This window comes from Castor canadensis, chromosome 6, assembly GCF_047511655.1.
Source record: "Castor canadensis chromosome 6, mCasCan1.hap1v2, whole genome shotgun sequence".
Classification (NCBI taxonomy): Eukaryota; Metazoa; Chordata; class Mammalia; order Rodentia; family Castoridae; genus Castor; species Castor canadensis.
The window spans coordinates 16,913,782-16,934,292 of record NC_133391.1 but is presented as its reverse complement, the minus strand read 5'-3'; the positions used below and the strand labels follow the sequence as shown (position 1 = coordinate 16,934,292).

The window sequence follows — 20,511 nt, the reverse complement described above, 5'->3', positions numbered from 1 at the left end:
CAGAGCACTGTGATCCAGGTTCCTCATGCAGTGAACAACCTACCCCTCCATGTGGCACAATTTTATTTGCTAGAAGGATGGGGATAGTGGTGCAGGCGTTTGGGGCAGAGCGACAGTATGAGCAGCAAGTGGAAGGGGAACAGAGATGTTTGGGATGGAGCGGGACCTGGTGTAGGAGCTCTCAGAGGTAGAGCGAGTAGGACTTGATGATCGTGTGCGTGGGGAAGAGAGTGGGGAAAAAATTGTTCAGCCTGTAATCCCAGCTACTCAAGGCAGAGATCAGGAGGATAGCAGTTCAAAGCCGGCCCCGGGGGAAATAGTTCATGAGACGCTATCTCAAAAATACCCAACACAAAAAAGTCTGGTGGAGTGGTTCAAATGGTAGTGCCTGCTGAGCAACTATGAGGTCCTGAGTTCAAACTGTTGTACCTCAAAAAGAAAAAAAAGTGTTCAGAAGGATCCCTGGACTTGGGTGATGGAGCAGATGGTGTGGCGCTAGTCAGGCTCCACACGATGGGGTACAGAGCAGCCCAGTTCTCAGTCCTCCATGCCTGTCTGAGGGCTGTCTGTGTGGTTCCTTTTCAGTTTCCTGAGGTTGTCCCCCTTAACATTGGAGGGGCTCACTTTACCACACGCCTGTCCACCCTGCGGCGCTACGAGGACACCATGTTGGCAGCCATGTTCAGCGGGCGACACTACATCCCCACGGACTCAGAGGGCCGGTACTTCATTGACCGGGATGGCACACACTTCGGGTACGCGTCCTTCTCTCTGATCACCTTTGTGGTGTAAGCAGCCAGTAACCCGGCTTATGTTGGGAACTCTGGCATCTTCCAAAGTACTGGGGGTAAGGTAATGGTGGTCCTTACTGAATTGGATCAAACTTCTTAGTTGCACTGGCCACCAGTGGCTCACGCCTGTAATCCCAGCCACTGAAGAGGCAGAGATCAGGAGGGTTGTGGTTCGAAGCCAGTCCAGGCAAAAAGTTCATGAGACCCTATGTCGAAGAAACCCTCACAAAAATAGGGCTGGTGGAGTGGCTCAAGGTGTAGGCCCTGAGTTTAAATCCTAGTACCATGCAAAAAAAAAAAAAAAAAAAGGGCCAGGCATGGTGACTTACAGCTATAATTCCAGCTGCTCAGGAGGTGGAGATCTAGAAGATCACTGTTTGAAGCCAGCCAGAGCAAAAAGTTAGGGAGACCCCATCTCAATCAATAAGCCAGGCATGGTGGTGGGCTCTTGTGATCCCAGTTATGTGGGGAACAGGTTCAAGGCTGTCTCTGGACAAAAAAACTCAAGAGGTATCCAAAAAATAACTAAGGTAAAAAAGAACTGGGGTGGGCTCAAGTGGTAGAGTGCCTGCCTAGCAAGTGTGAGGTCCTGAGTTCAAACCCCAATCCTACCAAAAAAAAAAAATATTAATGTCAAAAAGAATGGGGGTTGGGGCATGGCTCAAGTGGTACAGCACCTGCCTAGCAAGTTTGAAGCCCTGAGTTCAAACCCCAGTACTGCCAAAAAAACCCAACCAAACAAAAAAACCAAAAAGACAAAGAAAACACTGACATACAGTTACCATCCCTTAATTTTTGCCAATAAAAGTCTGTTGTCACCGTAATCTTAACATTAAAACATGTAAAAACATAATCTTGAAAAAAAAAAGCCTTTCCTGAGAAAAGGCTTTGACAACCTTACACATAAATAATGTCTCAGTTTCCTTGTTTGTGATGAAAGAAGTAATTAAAATAATTATAGCTGCCTAGTGAGCCTGACAGTGAGGAACAAATAAAGAGCCTGGTTGTGACCCCAGCCAGGTCACATCTTCAAAGTATGTGGCTGCAATTCTTTGCTCCTTCCGTCTGATTGTGGAGATGACTAGAGAACTGACGCAGTCCTTGACCTTGAACGTAAGGACCAGGGAGGTGGAAACTCCAACCCGTGTCTCTGTGCCAACCTCCAAGTAGTATTGTCCACACTGGGAAAGGGTCAGTTTTGTCCTCAGAAAGGAGCCCCTGGCAACTGACTTGCTTTGTAGCATCTGGGGTCCCCAGGGGCTTGAGCTGCCTCTGATGCTCACACCACTGTAGAGCAATGAAAAGATGTTTGTTTGCAGGCTGCCTGGGGGAGGGCAGTGCCCAGAGCACTCTTAGCTGGGTCCTGCTGGGGTTTTGTTTTTCAGAGCTCACAGAGGTTTGCTGAAGATCCCAGAGGACTTCAGCCAGGGGCTGTGGGGAGGGGACCAGGGTTTAACTCGAGGCTAATGTGCCCGTGCCTAGTGGCCAGACTACCTAGTGACAGGGCCAGGCAAGGGCATAGCAGACAGCAGGCTACAGTGGCATTCATGCCTGGGCTGCTGGCCTCCAGGGGCCTGTGAATTACCAGCCCAGGTAATGTAGGGGTTCAGGGCACTTGGAGGGGTGCATTTCTCTGCTGGTGCAGCCCATCTACCCTCGGTACCCACGATGGAGGGGACATGGGCCTCTGTCTGGAGCAGCTCCCCGTTGTGATCGGCTTACAGCACTTTGGTCTGAATGCCTCTGCGGAAGTTGTGGTTGTGGCTTAGGCCTGTGCGGAGCAGAGCCTCCGGCAGCCATGATGCTTCAGCAGGGTGTTCCTGAATCACGCGGGGCCTCATTTATACAATGGAGCTAGCAGAGCACCCACCTCACAGTGGATACCCCACTGAAGGGACTGAGTGGGGGTAGCACATTGGTCATGACTGATACAGGTGAATACTTAGCAAGTGTTGAGTTAGGGTTACACACTAACTATTGAGGTAACAGCTGTATCTTGGGGTTTTGCACGCCCTCCCCACACTGGTTGATGATGGATCTGATTACCTTAGCATTAACTAAAGACTCTGGAAAGAAAATTAAGAGGCCTGAATCGTCATTGGAAGAGAGTATGTGTGAGCATTTGGCTCAGTTCTGGAGCCAGCTGGTTGGGACACTAGGACTAGGTGTGTTACCACTCCATTGCTACAGAGCAATGCTAAAGGCGAGGGTTTTGACAAGCAGACTCTTTGGTGCCACTGGTGGGCATCTAAGTGCTACTGCCACTTTGTGACCTGTGCACTTGCCCTGTGACTGGACACTGGTGCCTGTGTCCACAAGAGGTCTTATAGGGGAGTGTCCATCACAGCCTCACTCAGAATAGCCAGACCGGAAACATCCCAAATGTCTGTCAACAAGACAATGGGTAGATCAGCCACAGTATGGTCATACAGTGACATTCCACTTAGACAAAAAGTAATAGAAGAGCAGTCGCCAAGGACAGCATGGCAGATAATCTCAAAAATACCATGCTTAGGGAGAGAAGCCAGGTACAATGGGAGCGTGCTGTGTGCCTCTATTGATAGGAATTGGGAGAAAAGTGAAGCTAGCCTTTGCTAAAATGAGAAAGTGGATGGTGGCCTCTGGTAGGGATTGACTGAGAAGGGGCACAGGAAACCTTCAGGAGGAAGTAGTGCTCTGTATCTTGATCTCAGTGTGTTTGTGTGAGTATATTCTTACTTTAAAAAAGTAATTGAGCTGGGCACCGGTAGCTATGCCTGTAATCCTAGCTACTCGGGAGGCAGAGATCAGGAGGCTCACAGTTCGAAGCCAGCCTGGTCAAATAGTTTGCAAGACTCTATTGCGAAAAAGCCCATCACAAAAATAGGGCTGGTAGAGTGGCTCAAGCATGAGGTCAAACCCCAGTACTCCCAAAAAATAAAAGTAACTGAGTTGTATAATTAAGAATGGTACATTTTGGCTGAAGGTGTACCTCATTGGTATAGCACTTGCCTAGCATGTGTGGAGGTCCTGGGTTCCATATCCAGCAGTGCCAAAAAAAAACCCAAAAAACCATTTGTACATTTATTGAATATTAATTATAACTTATAATTTAATTATACCTTCTTAAATCATAGCTTATATATATGTATGGTTTTAAAATATGTATGTGGACTACATGTCAGATATATTATTAAATACCAAATAACAGTACCTAATATTATGCCTGATAATAATAAAATAGTAGTTGATAATAGCATTTATTGAGGACTCTTTCTGTGCCAGGAATTTTTTTGTGGCCATATTGGGGTTTGAACTCAGGGTCTCACACTTGCTAGGCAGGCACTCTACTACTTGAGCCATTCTACCAGCCCTTTCTGCTTCAGTTGTTTTTCTAGTAGGGTCTCCTGTTTTTGCCTGACCTAGCTGAGACCATCTACTTTTGGTGCTACACACCACCATGCCCAGCTTTTTCTCTGGAGATGGGGGTCTCCTCGAACCACGATCCTCCAGATCTCCAGCACCCATGTAGCTGGGACTTTGAGCATGAGCCACCATACCAGGACTGTGCCAGGAATTTTCTATGCAGTTTTCATTTGGCAACTATGAGAGTGTTTGTTACTCGCTCTCATTTTACAGACAAGAAAACAGGTGCATAGAGATCGAGTTCTTACCCAGAGTTACACAGAGGCGATGTGGTTCCAGATTCTGTGCTCTCACCAGTGTGTGGTGCCCAGGTCCTTTAGCTCCTTCTCACTGGTCCTCTTTCCTTCCTGCTCAGAGATGTGCTGAATTTTCTGCGCTCAGGGGACCTGCCGCCCCGGGAGCGTGTGCGAGCAGTGCACAAGGAGGCCCAGTACTATGCCATTGGTCCCCTCCTGGAGCAGCTGGAGAATATGCAGCCGCTGAGAGGCGAGAAAGTGCGCCAGGCATTCCTGGGCCTCATGCCCTATTACAAAGGTGAGGGCAGCTGCGGGCTGGCTGGGACATGGGGAGAGCGTGACGGGGCCAGGCCCATTCCTGCTGGCCTCCTTTTGCTGGGGACACCCATGCCCCTTCGTGGGTTTATAGAGTGCCTTCTCCAGGAATCCGTTTCTCCCCTGATATCCTGCTGCTTCTGCCCCTCCCTGTCCCATACCCGCCCAACAACAAGAGCCCTGTCACCCTGCAGACCACCTGGAACGGATCGTGGAGATCGCCCGGCTGCGCGCTGTGCAGCGCAAGGCCCGCTTTGCCAAGCTCAAGGTCTGTGTCTTCAAGGAGGAGATGCCCATCACCCCCTATGAGTGCCCCCTCCTCAACAGCCTGCGCTTCGAGCGCAGCGAGAGTGATGGGCAGCTCTTTGAACACCACTGTGAAGTGGACGTGTCTTTTGGGCCTTGGGAGGCCGTGGCTGATGTGTATGACCTGCTGCACTGCCTGGTCACGGACCTGTCGGCCCAGGGCCTCACTGTGGACCACCAGTGCATTGGGGTGTGTGACAAGCACCTTGTCAACCACTACTACTGCAAGCGCCCCATCTACGAGTTCAAGATCACGTGGTGGTGAGTAGGCCTGCTAGGCCACAGAGCTCCATCAGGGAGGGCGTCTGTTCTCTTCAGTGGCTCCAGGAGCTGGACCCCTGGAGGGGCTGCTGACTGCCCCAGAACCTGCTGCAGTGGCAACCGAGTCCTGAGGCACAGCTCTGACGAGATAGAGGTGGTGGCTCCAGTCTCCCTAGCTGGACCTCAGAGTCAGTCTTGGGGTTTGGGGTCCTTGGTGACTCAGTCTACTCTCACTGGGCCTTCCCTTGAGGTGATAGGGTTTAGTGAGGGCTTCACCAGAAGTCCAGAGAGGTTTTGTCGCCTTCTTGAGCTTGTGAGAAAATTTCTGTTTAGAGCCACTGATACAGACGTCACCACCTCCTCATCCTGGTTACGCCTTCCCTCCCGTGCTCAGCGCCTCCACAGGAACACAGAGCATGCTGGGATTTACCTAAGTCGTCACCCACAGCCCCTGGCTGAGGAAGAGACTGCATTCTCTCCAGGGTATCCCTTGCTCCCCCAGGGACAGTCCCCTGAGTTACCCTAGGATGGAGAAGGCCTTCCTCCCAGAACATGCCCTTCACCACCCGCCCCGAGTTACCCAGAGCTGCCAAAGCCACGCACCAGCTGGCCTTAGAAAACTACAATGTTTACAGCCCCGTCACAGGGTCCTGGCTCTACCTTCCTCCCTCCTCTCCTCCTTGCAAGGTTAACTTCTCACAGGGCACGTTTTTTAAGTCAAGCAGGCAAGACACCTGGATCATCTGTATCTGAAATGAAACAGCACTTTTAGCAGCTCAGGCCACTTCCTCATGTGCTGGGATCCCATATGTGGTGGGCCTCTCTGGAAGGGAGCCTCTCCTAGGACAGTTTCAGTTCTGAGGAGGAAAGGAAGCTGCTCCAGGAGCCGCAGAAAGTCACATACTCCCACTGTCTTTCACTCCTGTGTATCAGAAAGAGAAAAGAGCACAGTGATGTGTCCCACTGCACCGTCTTCTTGCTCAGGACGCTAGTCAGCGAACAGACATGCATCTCTAAAGAAGAGCCTGGGCCCTGACCTGGGTGGACAGAGCTGGAGATAGGTCCACATGGCCAGACCTGTGCTGTCTAGTGATGGTTTCTTCTGGTGGCGATACTCCGCCTTGCTGCTTAGCACAGCACTGTGGCCCGGCCCTTGTTCTAACAGAGTAGTTTCTCATATTACCCATGGCTTAACGTGTGTTCACTTTGCACAGGTAGTGAGGCAGGCTGCAGGAGGAGGCCCATGTGCGTAGACAGTAGGTGACTAAGCCCAGTGCTTTCCGTCACCTGGCCTCGGCCCCTTCTCTCTCCTTCCCATTCTTGCCATAAAGCCCCACAGTGCTTGGCAAGTTAGAATCCATCCATGGGAGACAGGGAGAAACTGGTTTGCACAGAATAGGCCCTGAAGGCATTCCTGAGTTACAGGGATACCGTGCAAGGACATTATCTCTGTGCTTCCTGCTGGAGGCGCCCTGTTTCACTGTACTCTGTGTTGCCCCACTGTGGTGTGCTCTGTTCCACTGTGAGCAGAAAAGGTGCTGGACCACTGGAGCAGGCATGGGGGGCACTAGGAAGCCAGCTTAGAGCTCTTCCCCTCTCTCCCTTCTCTTTCCTTCCCTTTCCCTTCTCTCCCCCCTCCTCTTCCTTCCATTCTTTTTTTTTCTTTGTATTTTACCCAATTTTTGAGGGTATTGGGGCAGACATTGTACTGAATACTCTTGTGAAAGTGTGGATTTCAGTGGCTCCTGCCTGAATCCCAGCTATTTGGAAGGTGGGGATAGGAGAATCAGGATTCAAGGCCAGCCTGGGCAAATACTTAGTAATTTCCCGTCTCAAGGAATAAGCCAGGTATGGTGGTATGTGCCTATAATCCCGCTACCTGGGAGGCACAGATAGAAGGATCACAGTCCAGGCGTGCCACCGGGAAAAACACAAGATCCTATGTGGAAAAGAACTAGAACAAAAAGTGCGGGGAAATGGCTCAAGTGGTAGAGTGCTTGTCTAGCGAGGGATAGGCCCTGAGTAAAAACCCCAGTACTGAAAAACAAAAACCAAAACCTTTGTCTTTTCTTTTTAACCCAGGGACTTCTCTACTTTTTTCTGGCAACAGGAACTTTTCTTTGTACTTAAAAAAATATTTATTATAGTTGCAATTCTTCCTTTGACCAGTGAAATAGAAATACGCAATAAAGTAATGTACCCTGAGTCTAGGGTGTGGCTCAGTGGTAGAGTGCTTCCCTAGCCAGCACGAGGGCTTAGGTTCTATCCACAGCACCACAAATGAAAAAAAGTAACGTATCATGATGTATCATTTGGTAGTAAACGTTCTCTGACGAGGAATCAAGGTGAGGCAGAAATGTGCCATTGGATGTGGTGGCTGTCACTTCCAGATAAAGGCACACCATCTCTGTGGAAGTCACCTCGGCCTGATTGACCCCTTTCCAGCAGTAGGAAGGGTGGAACAAAAGCTCCTCGCTGGTGGAAAGGAAGTGTATCTTCCAGTATTCTGTGCACAGTGTTACTAAACGCCTGTCACACGCAAGGCAGGAGGCAGCTGAGTCAAAGCCAAGAGCCTGACCTGCTTCCCTTCCTTTTGACTTTGGCACCTTTTCTCCTGGGCATTTGCTTGCTGACTGGTTCTGTGAAAGTTTTAGGAGATAGGACCACATGGTGCAATGCTAGCCACAACAAATAAAAAACCTAATGGCAATGGGGAAAAAAAAAAAAAACAGAGAAAACCACACCGGCACATATCCCATCCCAGGGGAGGGATTCTTCTGGTAACTGAAAAATAGAAGAAAAGAGTTGTCAGGTACCGGTGGCTCACACTTGTAATCCCAGCTACTCAGGAGGCAGAGATCAGGAGGTTCAAGGTTCAAAGCCAGCCTAGGCAAATAGTTTGCAAGACCCTATGTCGAAAAAACTATCACAGAAAAGAGCTGGTGGAATGGCTTAAGGTGTAGGCCCTGAGTTCAAACCCCAGTACTGAAAAAAAAAAAAAAAAGAAAAGAAAGGAGTCATTACCATTCTTCTCCTATCTCTGCCTCACTCACCTGGCTGCCCAGCATCTCCAACCATGAAAAGCAGCTGACCACACTCTGGAACTTTCTCTTCTTTTATTCCCGGGCAAGGGATATTCTGTGACCTGATCAGGTAGAGACTATCTTCCTGTTCCCAGTTGCTCACTAAAGAACTGGGAGATCAAGCTTACAAGACTTGGAGTCGGGTGAGCACCCAAGTGTGACCTTGGCCTGAGCTGAATGCTGAGGGCTTTAGCCAAACAACAACAACAGTCCCAGGAAGGAGTTCAGACATGGTCTTTCTGCATTCTTTCTGTCTGTGTTTGATTCTTTTTGTGTGTGTGTTTGATTCTGATATAAATGACTAAGTCTTCCTGGGTACTGTTTTTCTAGGCTCTTGCTTGTTGCTGGTGCCAGTCTCAAGGTCTAGGAAGACTCCTGCTATCTGAATCTGGTGTGGGACTATGGGGGCGGGGCCGGGGGGGGGGAGGAGTAGAGGCAGCTTTGGAATTCTGGAAGAAACATGTATTGTGCAGTGCGGAGGGGGCTGGCAGGGGCAGGGAGGTGCTGTCACGCTGGAATGTGGGGCTCACCTGGCTCTACTGTCTTCCTCTGTACGCTGTTGGGTCTGTGTACACAGTACAGCACTTCATGTCGTTCACATACCCATCTGTGAGCATGTGGGGACATGGGCCCTGGATCTCTCAGGTGGCATTAAAGTCAAGAACAGAACCTGCGTGCTGAGCCTTTCTTTTTTACTCTCACTCCTCCTCTGCCCCTACTTGCCAGTAAAAGTGTCTTGATCTTTGCTTTAAATGTGGTCAGACATAAAACAGGTTCTTCGTGGAGGCCAGCACCAAGCTTCTGCCTGGACTTGAACTTCTGCCTTCAAGAAGACCCCAGAAGGCCTTCTGGAGTTGCGCTGGCCATACCTGTCTCGGAAGGACATTCCCACCTGCCCTGGCCCAGAGCACGGCCTTTTCTGCTGAGCGCCCTTCAGGGAAGAAGCAGCCTTGTATGACTCATGATGTCAGTAGTTCTGAAAGCCATCCCTTCTGTCCTGACCCTTCTTCTTTCCAAGGAGAGCTAGTGACTCTGAGTGCACTCAAGCTTCCAGGTCAGGAGCAAGGCCCTTCCTTGAGGGAAAAAAGGAAAAGATTTCCTTACACAACTAAGCTTTTGGTTGCCCTAAACATTAAGGAGATAGGTGGGGTCCCCAGTTTGTAGCCCTTCTTCGTGAGGGACACTAGATGGAGAGAAACTCTGTTCACAGGGCAGTGACTGGAAGATGACCGAGCTTCTGAGTAACGGCTGCCTGGCCAGGCCTGGGTGCAGATGGCTGAAGAGAGCCTGAGTTAGTCCGAGTCCCGCAGGTTTAACTGCACAGATGTGCTGAGGACCTGAATTCAAACCCCAGTACTGCAAAAAGAAAAAGAAAAAAATCCCATCTGAAGTTATCTGCAGGAATTTTCCGTATCTGTAAGCTGTACCTTCAGCCACAGGATTCCACTGTGACCTGATTTTCAGAGCCTGTCAGCACCATTCCCTGGTGGGATGGCAATTTTGACCCTTCATGGTGGCCACACCCCTGAGGCAACCTGAATTTGTGAGTTGAGATCCATGAGTGGAATTCTCAACCAACCAACGCACACACAAAATGGACAAGAAAATGATGCCTCTACGCCCTCCCTGACCTCCAGGATTTCTGGGCTTTGGAGGCAGTACTGGCCATTTGGTTTTGTTGTTGTTGTTTTGTGGTACTGGGGTTTGAATTCAGGACCTACATCTTGAGCCACTCCACCAGCCCTTTTTTATGAAGGTTTTTTCAACATAGGGTCACTCGAACTATTTGCCCTGGCTGGCTTCAAACTGTAATCCTCCTGATCTCTACCTCCTGAGTGGCTAGGATTACAGGCGTGAGCCACGAGAGCCCAGTGGCCAATTGTTCTTGACCATTTCTTTAATCATTCTGTCTTTGTAGGAAATAGATGCGCCTGGTTTCTAGCAAAGGACCCAGCATTCCAGTGGCTGAAAACCGTGCATCTATTCCCCTGTTCTGGACTGACATCAGTGTGTGGTGTGAAAACACTTCGGTACCCTAGCAGGGTCACAGGAGGCCGGGGCCAGGGCAGCCTCTGCCTTGTTTCTATGTCTCCAGGATGCTGGGACTGGCTGAGGCCAGCTGCCCTTTTAGGTGACAGTTGCAGTAGAATCAACAGCTTCAAGGTCTAGAGGCACCATTTGAAAGAATGCTTCAGGAATGTCAGGCTCCTGCAGCCTGAAATGGCCACAGTGCACCTGGGTACTTGGCCCCACAATGAAGGTAGGCCTTGGTTTTCCAACATTTTGGCTTCAGAAGATGCTTCTGTACCTATGCAGGGCTCCAAGACAATTCAGAGAAACTCTAGCTCTGATTGTAGCTGCCTGAGAGAAGCCACTGCAAGCTGCAGGTAGGTGCCATCTGCCTTAAAGACCACCAAGGCCCAGGGGTGGGCGGTATCCTTTATCCCAAGAAGAGAAGCTGAACTCAGATGCTCCTGCTCTGCCCCATGCCATCCATGTGCCTCACACTTCACCCCTTCAGAACAGAAAACGAGAGTCGGGCATGGTGGTACACACTGTAATCCCAGCACTCAGGAGGTAGAGGCAGGAGGATCCTAAATTCAAGGCCTGCTTGGGCTACATAGCAAGACTGTCTCAAAGAAAAAAAAAAAAAAGGCTGGTAGAGTGCCTGCCTAGCAAGCATGGGGCCCTGAGTTCAAACCCCAGTCCCACCAAAACAAAAACAAAACAATGTAGCTGGGTGCTTGGGAGATTGAGACCAGGAGGATCACGGTTTGAGGCCAGCCCAGGCAAATAGTTTTGAGAGACCCCCATCTCCAAAATAACCAGAGCAAAATGGCTCAAGCAGTAGAGCACCTGCTTTGCAAGTGTGAAGCCCTGAGTTCAAACCCCAGTCCCACAGACACACAGAGTAACTCCTTAGGACCTCTCATCTGACCTATCAGTCCACACCATCTCCTTGGACAATCTTGCCTGCATTGCATTTAGGGTCATTTGTATTATTTGGGAGAAAGGGATCACACAGTAATTTGAATAATTTAGATCTTTAATATAAGGACCTGTTAATTATAGTAAGATTGCCTGCACAGTGAGACCCTGTCTGCAGAACTGAGGTCCAGGCCCTGTTGGTGAGGGTATGGCCACAGGTCACAGAGTAGCAGAAACTCACTAGATGTGTCTTGGGGTGCCCTGTCAGAGTTGATCCACCTACTACAGAGCCACCAGAGGAGGACCCCGGGAAGCTGCTGGCCTCTGCGTGACCCAGACCACCAGCTCTTGGAGGAGCTGGACAGCTGTGCCCAGGGCCAGGAGGAAAGGCCTGTCCCTACCAGTGTCTCACCAGCGCCCTCTACTGACAGTTGGATGTCCTGCCCGCTGGGAACAACAAAGTAGTGAAAGGTCTCAACTCAGTTTCTGCAGTGTATACAGCAAAAGGTGAACTTGGAAATGAACAGCCATCAATTGACAACTGGCAAGTCTATATGCTGATAAATCCCAAATTTATACTCCTGTTCAGGCCCCTCTTAGCCTGGAATCATCCAACCAGTCACCTGTGAAATATTGCTCCCCAAATGTCTATCAGCCATGGGAGGCTAAACCTCCCCACCCTGCCGCAACTGTCTTCCTCATCTGTCTTCCCTATCTCTGTCTTTTGAGACAGGGTCATCCAGGCTGCCCTGGAATTTGAGATCCTCTTGCCTCAGCCTCCCAAGAGCTGGGATTACAAGGGTGCACCACCATGCCCAGCCAGAATAATCTTTTGATTAGATACTGCAGTACCCATGCATAAATCTCTGCTATTCAAATGAGGAATCTTGCTGGGTTTGCTCTGGCTCCTGCCCACTTCTCCAGCCGAGTCACACCACCCTACTCCTTGTCGCCCATCCTCCACCCTGGCCTCTTTTTAGTCTCTGTGATTGACATTCCTTTTGCCTTGAATACCCTTCCCCTAGTCCTTGTTCATGGCTGGTGCCATGATTTTATGTCCTAGCTCAAATGTCACATATTCAGCAAGACCTCTGCCTGTGGCATCTGAAGAAGTGCACACTTACTGCTATCTGTTGTTGATCACCTTGCCGTTTGTTTTTTCTTCACAGTGTTTATAACCACCAATAATCCTGTCTCTCTTTTTTGGCAGCACTGGGATTTGAACTCAGGGCCTTGCACTTCCTAGGTAGGCTCTCTACCCCCTGAGCCACAGCCTCAGCCCTTTTTCACTGGAGTGATTTTTCAGATAGGGTTTCATATTTTTGCCCAGGACTGGCCCTGGACCTTGAGTAGCTGGGATAATAGTGTGAACCACTGCGTTCAGCTTATTGTTGAGATGGGGTCTTGCTAACATTCCCCCAATCCCTGGTCTACCCTGAAACTGCGGTCCTCCCCATCTCTGCCTCCTGAGCAGCTGGGATTACAAGCATGAGCCACCTCTCCAGGTACCACTAGTACGATTTTTTTTAATGGTACTGGGATTTTGAACCTACACAGGTGCTCTACTACTTGAGCCCCTCCTCCAGCCCAGGCACCACTAGTAATAATCTTGTTTGTTAGGTCTCTTCTTTCAGTAAGTGCCCTGAGAACAGTGGCTTCACCTCACAGCTATATCCCCCGTGTTCAGATCAATGGCTGCCAGGAGCAAGAGGCACTTAGGCAAGATTTGCGGGTGTATGGGCGTGACACCCCTGAGGATGTCTCTTTAAAAAAATGGTGTTGGGCTGGTGGGGGCATAGCTCAAGCCATAAGGCCCTGAGTTCAAACCCCAGCACCACCCCCCAAAATTAGTGTCTGTAATCAAGATGTACAACATGAGAGTCCAGTGTGGTGTTGCACAGCTGTGATCCCAGCACTCAGAAGGCAGAGGCAGGAGGGTCTCAATTTTAAGGCCAGCCTGGCCAACCAAAAAATAAACACAACATATTTTATATACGCACAGTGAAATCAGCACCGTCAGGCAAGTTAACATATTTGCCATCCTCTCCTCTGTGTGTATGTGAGGTACCTTTGTTTTCTTGGGGTTTGAACTCAGGGTCTCAATGCTTGCAAGGCAAGTGCTCTTACCACTTGAGCCACTCCAGCAGCCCTTTTATTGTGATGGTTTTCTTAAGATAGGGTCTCAAGAACCATTTGCCTGGGCTGGCTTCAGACTGCTATCCTCCTGATTTCTGTCTCCTGAGTAGCTAGGATCTCCTTATCATTTAACATAAGATGCATTGAAGGAGCCGAGTGTGGTAGCTCATAGCTGTAATCCTAGCTGCTTGGGAAGCAGAGATCTGGAGGATCTTGGTTCAAGGCCAGCATGGGCAAAAAGTTAGCAAGACCCAATCTCAATCAACAAGGTATGTGTGGTTGTTCATGTCTGTGATCCCAGCAATGCCAGAGGCCATATGTAGGAGGAGCACAGTCTGAAGCTGGCCTGGGCAAAAAGCACAAGACCCTACCTGAAAAATAACTGAAGTGGAAAAGGGGCTGGGGGCATGGCTCAAGTAATAGCTGCCTGGTAAGCATGAAGCCCTGAGTTCAAATCCCACAACTAAAAAAAATAAAGATGTGTGAAGGCTGACTGTCAAAATTCCCTCTTGCTTGGAGGAAGGTCAGCCTTTTGTTCTATTCAGGTCTTCAACTGATTGGATGAGGCCCACCCATGCCATTGAGTGACATTTGCTTTATTCTTGGTCAACCAATTTAAAGGTAAATCTCATTTAAAACATTCCAATAGAAACATCAGAATCATCTTTGCCCAAAGGTCTGGGTTCTGTGGCTTCGTCATTAACACATAAAATTAACCATCACAACACCACCTTGTCATTCTGCCCCAAGGCACCTATACATAAGCCCTAAAATCATGCTAGCTCTCCAAGTAGAGAGAATAACAAGACCCTACTGCCATGTAACATGTGCCACCTGAAACGCATCAGCCCTGTCTGGTGAATGTGGTTCTTCACCTGGAGGGTGATGTATACCTTCATTTCTGAGGGTTCTGATCATTAGTAGTCCTGCTGGATTTGGTTGTTGTAGCTTTCTATTGGCTAAATCACAGGGCAGGGTGAGATCAGGAAACACCCAACAACTGGGCACCAGTGACTCACCTATAGTCCCAGCTACTCAGGAGGCAGAGATCAGGATGATTGTGGTTCAGGGACAGCCTGGGCACATAGTTCTCCAGACCCTGTCTCAAAAAAAAGACTACTGGAGTGGCTCAAGGTGTGTAGGCCCTTGGGTTCAAACCTCAGCACCAAACAAACAGACAAAAAAAAGCATGCAGATAGAGGGGTTCTCCCTGGGGTGGGCAGGAAGCTCCATCCTCTGGCCTAGGGCCTAAGAATGGGTCTGGCCTGGCTGCCACAGAGAAGGGAAGGGATGAAGGACTGCTGTGGCCTGCCTCTGGCATGTGTGACTGCCTCCTCTCTGTGCAGGTACATCTGCAGCTTCTTTGTGCTTTGGGCGACTGGTTCAGAATCTGTTCTCTGGCCCACTGGATTATTCTCTGTTCTGCCCCTTACTGACCTCACAGTCCTCAGGTAATTGAATAGATGTCATCTTGGGTCACTCCCAGCCTCACTTCTGCTTCCTGGTCAGGATTCTCTCATTTCAAGTTTCATTCTGAGTGTGTGTGTCCATGCATGTGCACATACATTGTCATAAGAGATTTCACGACTACCTGGCATAGCCCTTAACTTTCTTTTTGCTGTTGTCTCGTCTCATGTAGTACTCAGGGCCTCACGATTCCTAGGCAGGTGCTCTACCACCTGAGCCACTCCACCAGCCCCTTTCTGTGATGGGTTTTTTTAAAGAAAGGGTCTTATGAACTATTTCCCTGGGGATGGCTTCAAACCATGATCCTCCTGATCTCTTTCTCCTGAGTAGTTGAGATTATAGGCATGAGCCACTGGCTCCCAGTTCAACAAAGATTTTTCTGAAGATAAAACAGTGAGAAATAGAAAGGAGAAGGGCACCCCTGACATACAGAGCTCTGAAATGCAGCATTGAGAGCCTGCAGCTTCCACACTTGTCTTTCAAAGCTTAGTTTCTCAGCTGAGCTTGGTGGTTCGTACCTATAATTCCAGCTACATGGGAGGTTGAAATCAGTAGCATTGTGGTTCGAGGTCAGCTCTGGCAAATAGTTCAAACAAAATAACAAAATGGACTGGAGATACGGCTGAAGCGGTACAGTGCCTGCTTTGCAAGTCCAAAGCCCTGAGTTCAAATCCCAGTCCCACCAAAAAATACTTAGTTCCTCTCCACTCTAAGACCCATGAGAAGTTTGTGAAGACAATCTATGCTCACACAAGCAAACACATACTCACAGATATTATATAGATGTATATAAGATGGATGTATTTATAGATCTGTAAATTTAAGGGATAGCTGGGTACTGTTGTCATGCCTGTAATCCTAGCTACTTAGGAGGCAGAGAGCAGGAGGATAGAGGTTTGAGACCAGCCCTGGCAAATAGTTTTTGAGACCCTATCTCAAAAAAAAAATCACAAAAAAGGGCTGGCAGAGTGGCTTAAGGTGTAGGCCCTGAGTTTAAACCCCAGCACTGAAAAAAAAGAAGAAGAAGAAGAAGAAGAAGAGTGTGTATCTCAAAAGATAGCAGAGATAATTTTTAAAACTTATTTGGGCTGAGTGTAGTGTATGATCTCTGTAATCCCAGCCACTTGGAAGGCAGAGATTGAGAGGATCAAAGTTTGAGGGCAGCCTGGGCAAAAAGTTCACAAGACTCCATCTCCCAGCTATGCAGGACAGCTGAAATAGGAGTATCGAGGTCCACACTGTCCTGGGGAATAACCATGAGAGGCCCTGTACCCAAAACAACAAAAGCAAAAAGGGCCAGTGCCATGGCTCAAGTGGCAGAGCGCTTGTCTAGCAAGCACAAGGCCGAGTTCAAACCCCAGTATCATCCCGAAAAGCTTTATATGTACTGAAGTGGAAAGATTGCCACAAGAAATTGTCATAGCAGTTGTTACAAAGGCCACCTGACTAGGGGAAGAGATGAGAGAGAGTGTGATGCTTTAGAGTCTACGTTTTTTACTGTTGATTTGTCATGGAGTCTCATGCTTGTCTCATTCACAGGATTATAGATTTGGGCTATGGTTAATATGGTTTGCCACCTCTGAAACTCATGTTGGAGTTTAAAAAATATTGCCAGGTATTAATAATGGGGCAATTTGTAGCCAGGTGTGGTGGTACATCTCTATAATCCCAGCTACTTGGGAAGAAGAGGAAGGAGGATTGCAATTTGAGGCCAGTCCAAGCAAAAGGTTTGCAGACATTATCTCAAAAACAAAAGAAAAGCAGCTGGGAGTGTGTCCCAAGTGGCAGAGCACCTGCCGAGGAAATGCAAGGTCATGGGTTCAATCCCTAGTACTGAAAAAAAGTAGAAACTTTAACTGTGGTACAGAGGTAGGGCCTTTGGGAAGTAATTAAGATTAAATAGATTCATCAAAGTGAGGCACATGAATACTGGTGGCTTTATGAGAAGATGCAAAGATCAGAACACATATGCATGTTTCCTGTCATGGTGTGACCTCTCCTTGTCCATGTTCCCACTCTCACAATGCCATCTGCTGTGAGGTGATACAACCCAGGGGACCCTCACCTGGACTGGTGCCAGGCTGTTTGTACTTTCCATTTCCAAAACGAACTAAATAAACCTTGTTTTTTTTTCTTGGTGGTACTGGGATTTGAAGTCAGGACTTCGCTTGTGCTAGGCAGGTGTTCTACTACTTGAGCCACACCTCCAGCCCTCTTTTCTTTATAAAATACCCAGCCTCAGACATTTCATTATAGTAACAGAAAACAGGCTGATAAAGACATGTAACAACAGTATACTCCAACAAAGTAAGACACACTTTCTTTTGAGTTACACACTAACAGAACAGCATAGCAGCTCAAACTTAGAGCTACACAAGGATGCTTGCTCTCACCAGTTCTACTCAACACAACAGTGGAAGTTTCTAGCCAAAGCAACCAGACAAGAAAAAGGAAGAAAATGTATCCACATTGGAAAACAAGAAAAATCACCTTTGTAGATGACATGGCTGTGTGTTTTATTATTTTTGGTGGATTAGGTTGTTAAACAGTGGGTCATATTTTCCAATGTCCACGCTCTTGCTTGTTCTTTCTCAATTAAAAATTTATTTATTGGGCTTGAACTCAGGGCCTCACACTTGGTAGGCAGGCACTCTATGTTTCTAGCCATTCCACCAGCACACACACACAAAAAAATTAAATACAGGCTCTTTGTGTGTAGTTCAGGCTGGCCTTGCACTTGTGATCCTCCTGCCTCAGCCTTCTGAATGCTGGTATTATCGGCATGAGCTCCCACACCTGGCTTTCCCTTTGATCTTTTCTCCTCCCCCTAATTCACTGTGCCTCAGCTGTACAGGTTCGGAGGTGCTTTTGCATTTCCTGCTCCCTGTGCCTGGAGCTCTTACCCAGATGCCTGCCTATCAGCACAGCTGGCTCCTGCACCCTTTACTCAGGTCACCCGTGGGGCCTATCCTGTCCACAGAAGCTGCAAACTAGGGCTGGAGACGACTCCAACGGTTGAGCGCCTGCCTAGGAAGCCTGAAGTCCTGAGTTTTCAAACCCCAGTACTGCCCAAAATTTAAAAAAAAAAAAAAAAAAGTTAAAATTGCAGGTTAGGCACCGGTGGCTCACGCCTGTAATCCTACTTAGGAGGCAGCGATCAGGAGGATCACGTTTGAAGCCAGCTTAGGCAAACAGTTCGCGAGATCCTTCTCAAAAAAACTCATCACAAAAAAAGGACTAGTGGAGTGGTTCAAGGTGTAGGCCCTGAATTCAAGCCCCAGTACCACAAAAAAAGAAAAAAAATTAAAATTGCAAATTTCTTTGTTGCACGCTCCCCTTCCCCTGCATTATTTTTCTTTGTAGCAATTACCACCACCTAATGCACTAGTATAAAATTATTGTTTATTGGCTCCTCCACCTGTCCCCTTGAGAAATTTGAGGACGGACTTAATCCCCTCTTTGTAAATAATGTACAAAGACTGAGCAATTAAGCAACATATGCGAGGTCACAGACACGACAGTTAGCAAAGCTCGGATTCCAACTCAGGTGTGCCAGAGAAGTGGATTCCATTTTTGACTTTTGGGGTCAGTTACGCTCAGCTGTACAAAAGGCGTTCGGACCAAGCTGTCACTTTTAAGTTCCTTTAACTCGAATACTTGTGACATCCTACGATCCCCGGAGGGATAGGAGGCATCGCTGGTTTTTGTTTTGGTTTCTGGAGGCCTCGATTCGGACCGGCTGGGAAGCGTCGCCTGTGCCCTAAGCTCCGCGGTCCTGCATGCTTTCCCGCCTCGAGTCGCATCCCGCGCCATCCCTACACAGAGAACCGGAAGCGGAAGCAGGGAGAGAAAATGCCAGCTTCTCCTCGGTTCCCAACGCGCCAGGCCGGCACCGCAGCGTTAGTCTCAAGGCCACGGTCTTTCTCTTGTCCTCGGAGGGTCGCCCGCTTACTCCTTCACTAAGGCCTTATGCCTTTCTTCGCGCAGCGTGGGTCGTACAGCCCGCTCTCGAAACCCGTCTAAACTTTGCCCCTCCCCGGAAGTGACGCCACACACGTGCGCCGTGCGTGCGCTCGCGGGGGCGGGGGTGGGGCGTGAGCGAGAGGCGGGGGCGAAGGTGGGGAGTGGACTGGCAGAGCCCGGAGCTACTCGAGCGGCGCGGGGAAAGCGGCGGTCCGGACGCCAGCGGAGCAGTGGACAAGGTTCGAAGCGGAAGGACTGGGCCAAGGGGTGGCGCGGGTCTCACCCCCGGAGCGGGGCAGTGGCGTCCCGGAGCGGACTGCTGGGTCATGGGTCCGTGCCGTCCACCTCCCGGGGTCGGTTCGCGTCGGCGCGTCCCGCCGCCTCAGGCCGCCGGCAGTTGGCTGAGTCTCCTCAGTGTCGAGCGTCTCCGCCTCTGGCATTCGTGGCAACTTCTGTCCGGCCCAGTCCAGCTCTGATTGACCGACGCGGACTTTTACAGGCAACGCCGGCTTCTCTCCGTCCGACCCTCGCCGTCCCGTCCGCCTTGGCCGAGAGAATACCGTGGGCGCGGCCCGCCGGTCCTCCTGGACCGACGCTTGGTGGGGTCCGGGGCGTCCCGGATCCGGGAGGCGAGGCGGAGGGCGATGCCGCGGGCTGGGTCGGTAGACGTCCTGGGAGGACAGCCCCGGGATGCCCATCGCGGAAGTGCGGTGGGGAGACGAGGTCACAGACAGCCGGGCTGGCTCCGCCGGTGACCGCGTCTGTGGTTGGGAAATGTGTCACTGGGTGCGCTGGGCTCCTTTGCCTTGCGTATGACTCGTGAAATGCATTCGGGACCACTTTCGAGCATCCCCTGAGGAGTAGCTTTTTGGCTAAAGGGTTTTGATCACCATGGAGGGTACAAATGATTGTACTTTTTGCCTTTTAAACCTAAAACTGCTTAAAAAAAAACCAATTAAGATTGTGCCAAGAAAGTTTGCCTGAGGTGCAAGAACATATGATTGTACTGGAGAAGTACTAGTTAGACTTGGTCAGGCACGCGTTCTGTCACCCAATTGCACCCGCACGCCCCGTGCAATCTTTAAGTTACTGGTTCTGAGGGGAGGGTTAAAAAGGGATCATAGCCGGGTGCCGGGGGTTCACGCCTGTAATCCTAGCTATTAAGAAGGTAGAGTTCAGGAGGATCGCAGTTGAAAGCCAGCGTGGGCAAATAGTTCACGAGACCCTCTCGGGGGGGGGGGGGGGGAAAAAAAAAAAGCCTTCATAGAAAAAGAGCTGGTGGAGTGGCTCAAGTGGTAGGCCCTGAGTTCAAACCCCAATGCCAAAAAAAAAAGGGGGGTGGGTTCGTATTTGAATTTTTACTCATCTGGGGAACAACATATTTATGCTCCCTAGAAGTTAGCCAGTTTAGGAGACAGGGAACAGGATTTGGCTCAGTGGTAGAGCGCTTGGTTAGCATTCCTCAGGCCCAGGGCCCTGGAAAAAAACAATTTCAATATAAGATGGTAAAGGAAGTGTCTGCTGAGATAGAGCCCGGAGGGCCTGGATACAGGCTGTCTGGCTGGGTGTGGAGGGTGGGAAGGGGGACCAGGGAATACTTTTTGGAAGTGTCTTTTTTTT

At 49.5% G+C, this 20,511-nt stretch overlaps 1 protein-coding gene across 6 annotated transcripts in view; it reads left to right on the top strand.

The window, feature by feature from the left end:
• Window positions 1-20,511, top strand: part of LOC109685925 (BTB/POZ domain-containing protein KCTD7) — a 70,774-nt gene that overhangs the window by 3,451 nt on the left and 46,812 nt on the right. For 2 of the 6 annotated variants that reach the window (XM_074075776.1, XM_074075775.1), the window contains exons 2-4: window positions 586-755; window positions 4,552-4,730; window positions 4,942-5,314. In XM_074075776.1, coding sequence (XP_073931877.1) covers window positions 586-755; window positions 4,552-4,730; window positions 4,942-5,314 — 722 coding nt within the window. Of the gene's footprint in view, window positions 1-585; window positions 756-4,551; window positions 4,731-4,941; window positions 5,315-8,727; window positions 9,067-10,315; window positions 17,748-19,009; window positions 19,131-20,511 lie in introns of those variants that run through there. The other 4 variants (XM_074075778.1, XM_074075777.1, XM_020163041.2 and 1 more) reach the window with 4 other exon arrangements.